The sequence below is a fragment of the Aethina tumida genome, chromosome 4 (genome assembly GCF_024364675.1).
Source record: "Aethina tumida isolate Nest 87 chromosome 4, icAetTumi1.1, whole genome shotgun sequence".
Taxonomy (NCBI): domain Eukaryota; kingdom Metazoa; phylum Arthropoda; class Insecta; order Coleoptera; family Nitidulidae; genus Aethina; species Aethina tumida.
Genome location: NC_065438.1, coordinates 5,811,493 through 5,825,244, shown reverse-complemented (window position 1 = coordinate 5,825,244; position 13,752 = coordinate 5,811,493). Strand labels below are relative to the sequence as shown.

General features: G+C 31.5%; 5 protein-coding genes across 14 annotated transcripts; 3 read left to right on the top strand and 2 right to left on the bottom strand.

The window, feature by feature from the left end:
* Positions 1–274: 274 nt before the first annotated feature.
* Positions 275–935, bottom strand: LOC109600114 (UPF0184 protein AAEL002161). Of its 2 annotated transcripts, none has more exons than XM_020016196.2 (3): positions 803–935; positions 543–730; positions 275–496 (listed from the first exon to the last, which is right to left on the bottom strand). In XM_020016196.2, the coding sequence occupies exons 2-3, from the start codon at positions 652–654 to the stop codon at positions 312–314; spliced, it is 297 nt and encodes a 98-aa protein (XP_019871755.1). In that variant the 5' UTR covers positions 655–730; positions 803–935; the 3' UTR covers positions 275–311. The 2 variants fall into 2 exon arrangements, with proteins under 2 accessions (XP_019871755.1, XP_019871756.1); XM_020016197.2 differs by having other exon boundaries at positions 543–695; positions 803–882.
* LOC109600112 (endophilin-B1) lies at positions 902–3,870 on the top strand. Of its 4 annotated transcripts, none has more exons than XM_020016190.2 (7): positions 902–1,043; positions 1,120–1,553; positions 1,606–1,669; positions 1,781–1,816; positions 1,939–2,129; positions 3,077–3,221; positions 3,301–3,870. In XM_020016190.2, the coding sequence occupies exons 1-7, from the start codon at positions 981–983 to the stop codon at positions 3,400–3,402; spliced, it is 1,035 nt and encodes a 344-aa protein (XP_019871749.2). In that variant the 5' UTR covers positions 902–980; the 3' UTR covers positions 3,403–3,870. The 4 variants fall into 4 exon arrangements, with proteins under 4 accessions (XP_019871749.2, XP_049822808.1, XP_049822807.1 ...); XM_049966851.1 differs by having other exon boundaries at positions 3,284–3,423; XM_049966850.1 differs by lacking the exon at positions 1,781–1,816.
* Positions 3,871–3,881: 11 nt separating this feature from the next.
* LOC109600113 (uncharacterized) lies at positions 3,882–6,565 on the top strand. 6 transcript variants are annotated; one of them, XM_049966853.1, is made up of 6 exons: positions 3,892–4,009; positions 4,060–4,144; positions 4,217–4,434; positions 4,486–4,531; positions 4,581–4,688; positions 6,466–6,565. In XM_049966853.1, exons 1-5 carry the CDS (start codon positions 3,959–3,961, stop codon positions 4,652–4,654), a joined length of 474 nt encoding a protein of 157 aa, XP_049822810.1. In that variant the 5' UTR covers positions 3,892–3,958; the 3' UTR covers positions 4,655–4,688; positions 6,466–6,565. The 6 variants fall into 6 exon arrangements, with proteins under 6 accessions (XP_019871754.1, XP_049822810.1, XP_019871753.1 ...); XM_020016195.2 differs by lacking the exon at positions 6,466–6,565 and having other exon boundaries at positions 3,882–4,009; positions 4,200–4,434; positions 4,581–4,715; XM_020016194.2 differs by lacking the exon at positions 6,466–6,565 and having other exon boundaries at positions 4,217–4,431; positions 4,588–4,715.
* On the bottom strand, positions 4,663–8,266 carry LOC109600101 (dolichyldiphosphatase 1-like). The gene is made up of 5 exons (XM_020016178.2): positions 8,105–8,266; positions 7,930–8,030; positions 7,698–7,876; positions 7,416–7,643; positions 4,663–7,355 (listed from the first exon to the last, which is right to left on the bottom strand). The coding sequence occupies exons 1-5, from the start codon at positions 8,205–8,207 to the stop codon at positions 7,226–7,228; spliced, it is 741 nt and encodes a 246-aa protein (XP_019871737.2). The 5' UTR covers positions 8,208–8,266; the 3' UTR covers positions 4,663–7,225.
* Positions 8,267–8,378: 112 nt separating this feature from the next.
* Positions 8,379–13,084, top strand: LOC109600111 (acyl-coenzyme A thioesterase 9, mitochondrial-like). The gene is made up of 5 exons (XM_020016189.2): positions 8,379–8,528; positions 8,614–8,690; positions 8,743–8,988; positions 10,856–10,971; positions 11,228–13,084. The coding sequence occupies exons 1-5, from the start codon at positions 8,461–8,463 to the stop codon at positions 12,083–12,085; spliced, it is 1,365 nt and encodes a 454-aa protein (XP_019871748.1). The 5' UTR covers positions 8,379–8,460; the 3' UTR covers positions 12,086–13,084.
* The last annotated feature ends 668 nt before the right edge of the window (positions 13,085–13,752 follow it).

The following is a 13,752-nucleotide window of genomic DNA, read 5'->3' as shown; positions in this document are numbered from 1 at the left end:
GATAAACATCATTTAATAATCTAATAAAAATAATGAGATAAGTTTAGAAAAGATTACATTTTATTATTGAGATGGAATTATCATAAATCAATTAATCTGGTTATTTTAAGAAGTTTACACAAATGAAAACATTAGTTCTGTTAATAGTAATGTGCCAAATATGGTGCTCAAATAATAATACAATGACTAATAATTCAATTTACCTGTTCACATCAATAGTATAAATGTATATGAGTGCCTATTCTATATTAGCACAAAATAAATACTTTGTACATATTTTTCTAATACTTTATTTACACATATTGGAATGGTTATTTTTGCTCGTGCCCTTCATTTTGCTGCAACTCCTGAACATTCTTATTATGAAGCTGCAGTCGAATCTCTCTGTTGTCCTGCAACAGCTTCAATAGCTGGGCGTGTATATCATCGTTTTTCTGTTCCAGTGCGTCCAGAACGGTGTTTAACTCGTCCATGGTGCTGTCCAGTCTTTCGAATTCTAAAATTAGGCATTAGCATTGTTATTAATGGAACCCCAGACTTACCTTCAGGGGAGAGGTCATCTGTGTCTATTTCATTGTCCGATTCTGTTTCCATTTCTTCGTTATTGCCGTCTTCTACGTTGTTTTCTTTGGGAAATACAGATTGTTCACCCATGTTTGTTGCATATAATTAATTGCTTTAATCATATGATGTCCCTGCAATCATGGTTGCATACGTTGCTCAGTTTAATCTGATTAAAAAAAAATAAAAGCCGTTTAACTTAAAATGACTAATTAGGTTGATTATTGTTTTGCAAACTTACATTAAATAATCTCAAAATTTGTTGTCGATAGGGTATCAGTAGTTCTAAGTCGCACTGTGCGACTCGCACAGCAGTTTAAATTTGACAGCAGACGTCAAAACAAAATCGATACAAATAACCTTCGATAAATACCACAAATGCTGCATTTGCCCATTATTTATTGAATCATAAAGTGAACATGGATTTCAACGTGAAGAAGATCGTTAAGGATGCGGGAGCCGCGATAAGCAGGGTGGTGCAGGTCCGTACAATTCGACTTTAGTCGCGATAAAACACCCAGAAAAACAATGACTAATAAACGCGATGATTAATTGTAGTACACGGAAGAGAAGCTGGGGACGTCGGAGAAAACGGAACTGGACGCCCACTTCGAGAACCTGTGGGACAGGGCGGAGAACACGAAGAATTTCACTGAAAAGATCGTGCGAAATGCCGAGGCGGTGCTCATTCCCAATCCCGGGAACCGCATCGAGGATTATATTTATGAAAAGATCGAGAAAAAGAGGCCTTCCAGGCTGAGCAACCTGGAGTACTTGGGTTTGGATATGATAGAGGCGGGAAGTGTTTATGGCCCTGGCACTGCCTATGGTAGTGCCTTGATCAAAGTAGGGCAATGGGAACAAAAACTTGGGCAGAATGAGAGGGATTTTATTGGATCAGCTGGGATGTGTTTCACACAGCCTCTCAGAAAATTTTTGGATACTGAAATGAAGACAATACTCAAAGAGAAAAATCTGTTGGAAATCAAAAGGTTAATGATAATACTTCAGTTTATGCCACAGCAACTGATTGTTTTTGTTTAGATTGGATCTGGATTCATGCAAGAATAGGGTGAGGAAAGCTAGGGGCATGTTGGGGCAACAAGCGGTAAGTTCTACATTTTTATCAGTAAGTGTAGCAAAGTTACTGCATGAAAATAAATAGATTGTAGATAAATGCTTAGATCTTTATTCAATATAAAATATTTCATGCGTACAGAAGGATGGAGTATCTCCTGAAGTACTTCTAGAGCAGGTTTGTGACAGTACAACATGACACACACTTCAGTTTTATTTTCATACAGTAGTATTTTTAAAAAATGCCACACAAAACTTATATTTTAAATATTAAATCAAGTAAGACTGTCATATTTATAGGCTGAAAGAGACTTGAGGATTGCCCAATCAGAATTTGATAGACAAACAGAGATTACAAAATTGCTGTTGGAAGGAGTCTCCAGCTCACACGCCCAACATTTAAGGTGTTTGCACGATTTCGTCGAGACCCAGGCCAGATTTTACTCCCAGTGTACAACAATCATGACTGAACTGCAAAGGGAACTAGCCAGGTGAGTTGCTTATCAAATTGTTTGTGTCTGATTAATATCTATTGCTTTATTGGAATTTTGTAGGTTTTATCATTAATAGTTACATAATTAAATAATTTTTCATGTTGTGAGCTTGAGCATGTGAATGTTTCAGCTCCACAAAACCTGGGCCGGTTTTACGACTTAACAGCGAAGATCTAGAGCCGATCACTAACAATACTAACGTTTCTTCCAACTCTCCATCGACTTTTGTCCCCGTCTCGATAACAGGCGACGACACTAACTACTCTGTACTTTAAACACACCCCCAAAAACTGAATCCAAGCACCAAAATTAACTATTAAATACTTTAGATAATGGAACGAATTAGGCTCAAATAAGTTCAGTTTTGGTGGTCGGATCTCCCAGCTTTTTATTTTAATACACAATTAACAATCAAAGTAATTAATTAATGTCAAATATAAACACACCACTAATGATAATATTTAAAAACGTATGCATAACTCCAGTTGAACACAACTTACGCTTCCCTTAAACTTCTAACAGTATCTTCCTAACATTTATGACTCTAAATGTACTTTGTTTTTGAATGTGTAATATTTAATAATTCCTCATGTTGACAATATTTCCAAATTCTCCCTTGTAGAATTGGCGTTGTAGTGTAGTTTAGGTATGTTCATTGTGAGCTGTGCCTTTTTAATATCCGTCATTAACGTAATATAATTTAATTTAGTTCACTCACTCATTCCTCATATTTGTGAAAATAAAGTGAGTTAAATAATGAACAAAACAAGTAATCTAGGAAAATGTAACACCAATATTAAGGGTTGAGATTTAGTCAATATAGAATATTAGCAAACATATCGGTAATATTCAGAAAAATACATATCCAAGCTTGCTTTTTGTATGTTGCACATAATTAATTTCGGTTAGTAAAAACGTTTATTTTTTGGTTTTCTACACTCTAGCCTGTCCGGCATTCCAAACACCCAACAAAACTCAATACACAGCGAAGACTCGTCGCCGGAAAATCAAATCGATACGAACAGAGCGAGAGTACTTTATGATTACGAGGCCAAGGATTCGACTGAGCTCAACTTAAGCGCAAACGAGGTAAACTAAAATAATAATAATAATATAGTTTTTTATTATTTTTTATAATGAGTTCTTTACAGTTTGTGTTGTTTTCAAGGTAATACTGGTGAGAGAAATCAACGACGAGGATTATTTATTGGGCATTAGAGGGAATGAAAAGGGCAGAGTGCCTAAAGCCTTTCTGGAAACCATTTCTTAATTCACCGTGGTTTTATTGTGTTGTCGGAAAGGTCAAAACGAAAAGTGTCATTCCTCCTGTTGTATCTTTAAAATACGTTTTACGTTGAATTATTGTTACCAAAATATATTAAATTAGAATATTTATTTTTTTATCTCAAATTATTAATTATTTAAATATTGTCATTCCTTATAAAAAGACATTGATTTAGTTATAGGTTTAATATTGTACTGCTTTAGTTATAGTTTTACATACTCAAATTAAATGTCTATTGGATATTGATATGAAATTTCGTGCATTACTCATATTGAATGCAATAATCTTAGTCAATAATTTGGTGCAATTGAAAATTCGTCTATTATCAGGCTTTAAGAGAATCAATACCTAATATTTATCCCTTCAAATGTGTTATTAGTGTAGTTGTTTATTAAATTGTTAGTCAAGCTCTTGTTGAATGTTATTACTAAATAAAATATTGTACATTTTAAACGGTTGTTTTAATAAGTTTGACACTGACAAGCAAGGATAGAAAGTAGGTTAAATTTTCAGTAAAATGGAAACGAATTTATTTTAATATATGGACAAAACCAACAATGCAGAAAGTGAACAAGGCACCTCAGGACTCCAAGTCAGTAAATCTGAAATAATTAAAATCATAAGCTATTTTATAACATTTAGGAGAGCCAACACAGCAAACAACTAGCCGCCAGAGACTCGAAATGGGCCGGAATAAAGTTATACAAAACGGAAAAAAGACGTGGAGGTACGTCCGGTGTCATGTCCCACCATGGGAGTAGTTTACCGTTTGTTTCTTCTAGAAGTGTGAATATTTCAGGGACGATTGGCGATGACGAAAGTGAAATCCAGACAATAGATCGCGATGGGGAGCTCCAACCTTTACTGCTACTCTTCCCAGAGCTAAACGACGATCAAGACTTAGTTAATCAGATCAGGTCCAAAACAATGTCTCCAACAACCATAACCCGAGCGTTGATGGGCAAAAAGGCGGACTTCACCTTACTGAAACCAGCTCAACCTTTACACGAAACCGTTGTACAATTTTAACTGTTGTCTTGTTGTGTATTGTGTAAATTTTTGTTTTAGATTGCCACACATCCAGAGTCTAGAAGTTCTCTTTCTATTGCCAGAAGTAAGTATTGTTTTAAGCATTAATTAGATTGAATAATTATATTTATTAGATGCAAGGATCAACAAGGTTAAAAGCATGAAAAATCTTAGTGACATCGAGGAGGACGATGATATAAATACATAAAACAAATGCTATGTTTAATTTATAATTTAATCAGGTAATAAAATTTACATTATTAACTATATTTCTTAGTTTATAAACATACAAACAACGAAAACAATAGGTATAAATGGAAATCATATAATCTGTACATTGTGCGTAATTCATTTGATTTTGAATTTTGGAGAGCCCATATCTGGAACCCTGCACCATGAATAATTACGTAAATATAATAATATCAGAAGACAATGTATACAGTTAATAATATTAAATCATTGTTTATAATAAGTTAAACGAATATCGTTTTATAAATAACAATCTCATATACCTAAATAAATTAATTAATATATCTAAAAATCAAACCCGAAAATTACCTAAAAAATATTAACAGCAGGGTTTCTCCTAATTTTTCCGTCATTTTCGCCGCTTTATACAAAAAAGTCATATATTGCACAAACGTTGGATTTTTGGTCACTTCAATTAGCCTTAAATTAATCAAATTCACGGCTTCCCCGGGAATGTACAGAAATACCAATTAAAATTGATGAGAACGTAGGAATTACAAAATAACATTTGTTTAATTGAATTTGATTAATTCATAATAATAAATTTTTGTATACTTAATTAAAGCACTTTAAGGGAAACATTTATGACATTAAATATAAACTCAAGTATGCAATCAATTAACAATTAAATAATATGTAAAAGCGACCTGTGAAACGAGTTGTTTCTAATTGGGAATTCATTGCAGGCTTGAGTTTTGGGATCTAAATATATTATAATTAACTATACTAGTATACAATTTCTTCTAGAACAAGAAAAATCAGTCAAACTGTTAGTAAGTACATTAATGATTGCTGTCTTAGGAATTAATATTGATTAGAAATGTGTAAAACTAAATAATAATATTATACGCTGCCACTATTTAAAGAAACCAGTAATAATTTCATAGCTGCTCAAAAACAAAATCCCGATTTTAAAAGTTCCAACTGTAACTTTTAAATTGAGACTAAACTAAATAATGGTTTTCATGACTTACTATTAAAGCTTTAATATATTGTCAATTTGGTGAACGAGAAAAAAATATATATATATATCATCTAAGTTGATGTTAGTAGCAGCTACTGTATCGTCTATAGTCTTCACAATCGACACCATGTGGACTCAGAAGTTGAACGTTCCGACTTACACACCGTGCGGATATTATTTTAAGGACTCTAACTAATTTTGCCTCTTGGTGTTACGTTTGTGGCAGAACTAAACGGCATTACGCAAAAAAGTGTTTTTGTATAATCGTTTTTCTTTTGTGTAACGTTTAGTGCTTATGTCTTGTCATGTTTTGTTTTTTTTTAGAGGCTACTGTAGTCTTATCTTGAATATTTGATATCAGTCTGGTTTGTGCCCGCGTGGTAACGTGGGCGAAAATTATCGTGCACTCACATTCGTGGACAGAATAAAAACAAGTGTACATTTGTATAAAGTTTAGTTTTTACAACGTTTTTAGAGTTACTGAAATTATACTATAAAATCGTGGGCATTTCTATAATGTCCACTAACGTGAGTGTGTACTTAGAGAATTTCACACGAATCGGAACTAAGTTAACATCTCCAACATTGATTGAACATTAAGGAAAAATATACGGATCAAATTTTAAGTTTGATATACACTTATAAGGGGTTACAGTATCAACATTGAATATTGTACAAAACATATATGTATATTATTTTTTGCAGTATATTTACAACTCAACCGCATAGTATTTGTATTTTAATATCGAAAAAATATCGAACCATTTCTTAAAAATTGACAATTTCTCAGATACCATTTTTTTCAGATCAACACACTCATGAAACTGTGTCTAAGTTGACAACGACGACTACACTGTACAACAAATCTATGTATATTCTTTTACTTTGAATATATTTTCTTTATAATGTTATATATTTAAAATTGATAAGAAAAATAATTATCAAATTCATAAATGCTGTTTATGCAATGTATCTAAATATAAACTCACTTGATAGAGATTATAGATGTTCTACATTTTTTAATTTGAAATTTAGTCTATAATTAGTATTTTGATAATAAAGATTATTTACACTTAGAGATTATAGACATTTTACATTTTTTAATTCGAAATTTAATCTATAATTTGGTTAAAGATTGGGATTTTGACAAACATAATTTTTATTTAAATTAAAGGTACTACTACCACAATGGATATCAGTAATTTGACATATAATTCAACATGTTTGTTGTTTTTCTTTAGATAACACACCAAATTGGGTTGTTACATGAATTTTCAATAGCAAAAATCCCGCAAACTAGTCAAAAAATACCCCAGAATCCACCCCTTGTTGTACAGTGTACTTTGAACAAAAAACCGACAACCTCAGCCGCAGTTTCCTTCCCCAAAACCCAATTATTGATTGTACTGTCCCGGCGGTTGACTAAACGAACGTGTGAAGATGCGTGTGTGTACGGATGGCGGTTCTCGTTTACCGTTTCCTCGGCCAGGGCAGCACCGACCTGCAGTACCGCAACAGGGTCGCGCCGACCGGCAACGGCAGCCCGAAACCGTCGTCCAACAAGTGTCATTGTGACTTCATACTGACCAGTTTACGACTTCTGGCACGCACCTCCTGCCGCGTGTTCGTGTACTCGAACCACAGAACGTTTGGTATCAGCGTCGTGTCGCGCAGCAACAGGATCTCCGATATCCTCCTGTAAATTTGCAATAAATAGGTCAATTTATTGTTGTTTTGTTTAGCTTAAGGTCATTACCAGGTGACCACTTGCGGGAAAAGTGGCGTGAACACTAAATAGGTGAGGGCAAACCATACAGTTGCAAACAGCACCCCCACAAGCGCCCCACATAGTACTTGAGCAATTGTATGATAGTGCAAATATATTCTAGATATCGAAACCAGCAATGCCATAACAACAGACGAGGAAATTATCAAGAACTTTGATACATTTTCTATTATGGTGTTGTTATTCAAGTGGTGTAACCTTAAAACAATCAAATTATTAATAAATACATAGCAACTATAAATGAAAACCCACCTAATAAATACAAAATAAATAACATATGTGGCAAAAAACCACACGAACTGAGAATGTGATGAAGGCATTCCATATTCTACATATTGGTGATCCCTCCTCAAAGGTCTCTCCTCGCAAACAGTGTGTTTTATACAATAATTAAGTACTTCTGAGCACAAAGTACCTATGAAAAACGTAATCTGCAACAAAACCCCATGAGTAACAGTCCAAATCATACCCCATCAACACTTACAGTATGTAGATCCCTCCTGAACAGGATTAGCGCCACAAAACCCGCACCTATTCCAAAGGGGGCCAGACTTATGAACGCCATAAATTTGCCAATGAGATCACCTGAAACAGGAAAATGTCACAGGTTTCCAGGTCAATGATGAGGGGGTGAAAGTGCACGTTAGATTCACCCTTACCTTTTGGATATTCAACCAGGGTCAGACTGAGTGGCACCCATTGTATGTTATTTTCGTCTAATGTTTTTGAAAAATAATTTTCATCAACATTAGACGTGGCCATTTTGCATTTTATTTTTGAGTGCTGTCAAGCCGTTGTGGCGATGTCAAAAGCACGGTAGTTGCAAAATGCGAACTCTTAGTAGTTCTAATGGTTAGTCGTTAGTAATTCTAACGTACTGTTAATAGAAGTTCAAATGCCCTAACCTTGAATAATTACGTCACTTGTGCAAATATTGCGAATATTTTTTAAATTTCAAAATAGACTTGGTTGATTGTTCATTATCTCAGAAACAGTATTGCCGGACAGTATAAACATGACTTCAAAATTATTGAATTTCGGATTGCGGAATGCGAGACGCGTTGTTAACTACAGGGCCGCAAAGTATGTAAATCATTTTTTATTGACCTTTGATTTCCCAAACAGTTAGATTAATATCCAGTACGATTTATACCGTAATTCATTGTAGTTTCAGCGGCATGATACCGCACGCCAAATATTCCACACCTGCCGAAAAAACCTCGCCGTACGAAAGCATGAACGAAAGTGAGTAAACCTTCATTTATAATCTTTAAGACAATTTAATATATTATTTTAGTGAGGGTGAAACTGGCCCAGACAATGGGTGTTGAATTTGGATACAAGCCAATACCACCAGACAGGTCCTATCTTTCAAAATTCATACCAAAATCTCAGGATGAACTGCCAAAGAGATCTATGAAAGACAGTTTTCTTGTTGGACTCATACCATTGTCTTCAGATAAAATATTACAGGAAAAATATATAACATTCTTGGGGTCTGTTAGATTGGGAAGATTGTTGGAGGACATGGATATTTTTGCTGGTAAGAAAATTATATCTTAAACTTGTTTCTTTTTATTGGACTTTGGAAACATGACATTCATGTTTTTATAATGAGCATTTCAGTGAACATTTGTGGTAATTTTTAAGATCATGCACTAATCACTCTTTTATAAATCTTAGTGTCATTGATGTAATCAATTAAAACATTTGGGACACATTCATATAATTATTGTTATCATGTTTATATTATTAATAGTTATGTAAACCATACATACTTATTAATGTGACAATATTATTAATTATTGATATATATGAAATTATTTTGTTGACTTTTTCTCTATTTTATCCATGTTATTAATATTATTTTTATTAATATCGCGTGTATGATGTCAAATATTAAGATTAATTGAATTCCATTTCAAACATTCCAGATAATTCAAATTATGGATCAAAACCTAATATTTATTATATTATTAGTATATTGCAAATTTCATTAAATATCACATCTTTTGAAAATTATATTTATTAATATATTAGTTATATAAAACATAAATTTTCTCACTATTAACTTTATTTTATTAATAGCATTTATTTATAATTGTAATCTTATCTTAAAATAATTTTTGCTCTTTGCTCAATAGTAAGTTAATATAAACAAACAACTTTTATCTAATGTAAATTTAATAAAATGATGCTTACAGATTTTTTTCAGAATTCCTATAGTTATAGAGAAATATTCCATTGGCAATCATAATCTCTATTAACCCAAAATTATTATTAAACGAGATAAAATGTTCACGCGAATTTATATGATTCAATAATAAAACATAGTTAAAACAACCAAAATCTCAGCGATATGACGTAACAAAAACTATTACTGTACTATAAATCAATTAATCTACTATATTACATAATAAAGGCACAAGCCTTTTGTGTCAATAATAATAATTCTTAAGAATGACTACTTTTCAGCAGTAAACGAATAATTTTAAACACACATAAATAATGTTGATTGTGTACAATACTTTTGTTGTTATTTATGTTACCATTGTTTTTTAGAACCAATTGAACCTTATCTGAACTCATTGTTTAAATTTTTGATTTGGAATAGTTACATTTGTATGTTATTGTTAACTAGTTCTACTGTAACGTGAATAATTTAATTTTATAAAGATAAAGACGTCAAAAATAATTTATTAGTTACATTTTTCAAAACGAATAAAATATTATATTCTATAAATTAATATATCTAAAAATCAAGCAAAGTTTCTCCTAAATTTTTTGTGATTTTGCTTTACACAAAAAAGTGTACAAACGTTGATTTTGGTCACTTTAATTATATTTAAATTAATCGGGGCTTTCTCGGTAATGTACAAAAATATTTACAATATCAATAAAATTGAGAACGTCGGTGTACAAAATAATATTTGTCTAATTGAATTTGATTAATACATATTGAATTTTTCTACACTTAATTAAATCACTTTAATATTTTAATATTTATGACATTAAATTAAAATATGTAATCCATTAAAAATTAAATATATAAAAACAACCAGTGAAACAATAATTAGAAATCAATTGCAAACTTGAGTTTTGGGTTTAAATATATTATAATTAATTGCTTAAGCACAGAATCCCTATTTCAAAAGTTCCATTTGAAACTTGAGACTAAACTAAACTAAAAATTTAATATATTGTCAATTTGGTGGAGGAGCAAAAAATATCTAAGTTGATGATAGCATCGTAATCGACGTCATGTGGACTTTTAACATGAATAATTTAGTTTTATAAAGATAAAAACATCCCAAAAAAATAATCTATTAGTTACATTTTATATAAAGAATAATATTTACATTACATTTTTTAATTGAAACAATGAAATTAATTAAAACTTACTATTTCAGTGATGGTTGCCCAAAAACATATCGTAAACCCCAAATTACCTGAAGGTGTGCCCTCACCTCAAACCCTGGTTACCGCTTTGGTGGACAAAATCGATTTCAGCGACTTTGTTCCTAGGGTATGTACTAAAATATCCAAATCCAATTAGATATTAATTTGTACTCACTTGCATTTAAATAATAACATTTTACTCTGTGTATTTCAGATAAATGTAAGTGGAAATAATGAGTATCAGTATGTAACGTAGATGTTGATGTCCCCTTTGTTCCTTTTGCATGAATATGTAGATATTATTATTGGCATTTAGTTATTTTGTGCTGCCACACATAAAATTAATTGTTAATTCAATAAGTAATAAAGTGACACTTTTGCAGCCCGACGAGGATATAAAAATATCCGGTCATGTAAGCTGGGTCGGAAAATCCTCAATGGAAGTCGTAGTGTGGCTGGAACAACAACTACACGGCACCTGGCACAGGATAACCCGGGCACTGTTCCTTATAGCAGCCAGGGACCCAACCAACACCAAATCCGCCGTAGTGAATGCTCTGGAACCTGCCGATGAAAGGGAACGAAGCATTTTGGCCGGCGGCGAAACTAGAAAGAAGCAAAGGAAAAAGCTGCAGGACCAGCACGTCTCTCGAGTGATACCGAACGAAGAAGAGCAGAGAATCATCCATAATCTGTACACCAGCACCATAGACGTTAAAGAAACTTCTTTGACGAAACGAGCCTTGCCATCCAACTGCGAGTGGATGAACAAGTGCACGTTATCCAACGTCATTTTCTCCCATCCCGAAGACAGGAATTTGCACAACACCGTTTTCGGTGGCTTCATCATGAGAAACGCCAACGAATTAGCCTTTACTCTCGGCTTCAGGTTCAGCAAGTACAGACCGATGTTGAAGAGCATCAGCGACATCAACTTCCAGAAGCCCATCGCCGTCAATTCGCTGATCCAAATGCACGCGCACGTTGTCTACACTCAGATGCAGTACATGCAGATTATCGTGTACGTGGAGACGTTGGATCCTATTAATGGTGTCAGCGACACCACCAACACCTTCCACTTTACTTATCAAGTACCGTCGATTTTGAAGGAGGTTATGCCTTTGACTTATCACGAGGCGATGATGTACATTGATGGCAGGCGGCACTTCCAGGATGTTTTAAAGAAGGATCTGTTGGATTCGCAGAGTTCTGAAGTACCCGAGTTGGTTAGCAAGTTGTAAAATGTTTATTTCTTCATTTTATATCTGTGTTCCATTTGTAACTATTAACTTTCCAATTTGCAGTATTTAACTTGTACTATACTCTTAGTTTAATTTTAAAACTTACCTGCTGGCAGGTTTATTTTAATTTGTTTGTCTACACAAGAATTTTATGCACAGTTGTTTCATATTTATATGTTAAAGAATTTATTATAACGTTTTTACTTTATACCTTTAACTATGTGATTTGACTAAACGTTATATAAAAATACTATTATAGTTGTGGTTGAAAGTTTACATATTTATTGTTAGTCATTAACTTAATCATGATTAATTTATACCAAATAAGGAATTAGAAATTATGAGGTAATGAGACCGACTCATTAAAGGTGTTTTCGTTTTACCTTTTAACTCGATTTTTAAGAGACTTTGAGCTGTATGCCAATCCCATAAGGAAACATGATTGTGATAAGACTTGCCTGTTACAAATTAATATAATGGGAACACATTTTTTATTTGCTTTAATTATTTAATACTAATATCATTATTACCTGTGGTTCACTTACTTAATTCTAAGGAATTTTTTTGTAACATTGTGCATTGTGTACAATGCAAAATTTTTAAGAATTGTTAATTGAATGAACAATTCGTGAGTCGGTCTTATTGTGATAATATTGAAGCAATTTGAAATTTTCATTCCATTTCATAATTTATATGTTAATTTATTTCCAAAACAATATTAATTTTAAGTATTATTCCTTGTTTTAAATTAGTTTTACGTTGCATTTTATGATGTTTAAACAAGAATTAAATAATTATATAGTTGAATATTAAAAATCTATACTTATATTTAATTTTTGGTTAAAATAATTTATTTATTTTATTATATTTTTATATATTTTAAATATTTCTTAATGTAATCAAAGATAAAATATATACATTTACAAATAAACGTATGTATTTAATCTTTGATGCCCCTTTGAACTAATGTCTATGTGTCAAATAAATGCTTTAAATGGGCGACTTTTTTTAATCACTTTCAAATTAATTTTTGTTATTTATTTTTTAATAGAAAAGTGGACAGAAAATTATTTCCTAATTTAGTAATTAAATTTTAATAAAAATCAACTGGATAAATTATAATAACTCTCTAACTTATTACATAATAATTCTATTAAATTTATTTATTAATACTGATAACTGTATTAATAAATAAATTTATATATAAATATATTTAAGAAATATAAAAAAATAAGCATTTTGTAACATATTTCTTAAAAGGACTAATTCAAATGTCCAGTCAGTATAAAAAATATATTCAATAACGCACTTATTAATCATAATTAGAAATAAATAAATATATAAAGAATTAGTCCAAATATAAAATAATTGAATATTATAAACTTATTAACATTAATCAGAAATAAATAATATAGAAAGAATTAGTTCAATTATTTATAAATAAAATATAAAATAATTGAATATTATAAACAACGGAGATATATTTTTAAACGCCCTTATTAACATTAATCAGAAATAAATAAATATAAAAGAATTAGTTCAATTATTTTAAACGCACTTATTAATATTAATCAGAAATAAATATATAAAGAATTAGTCCAATTATTTTTAAATAAAATATAAAATATTTTAATTGTATTTAATTAGATGTGTCATTTCTTAATTAT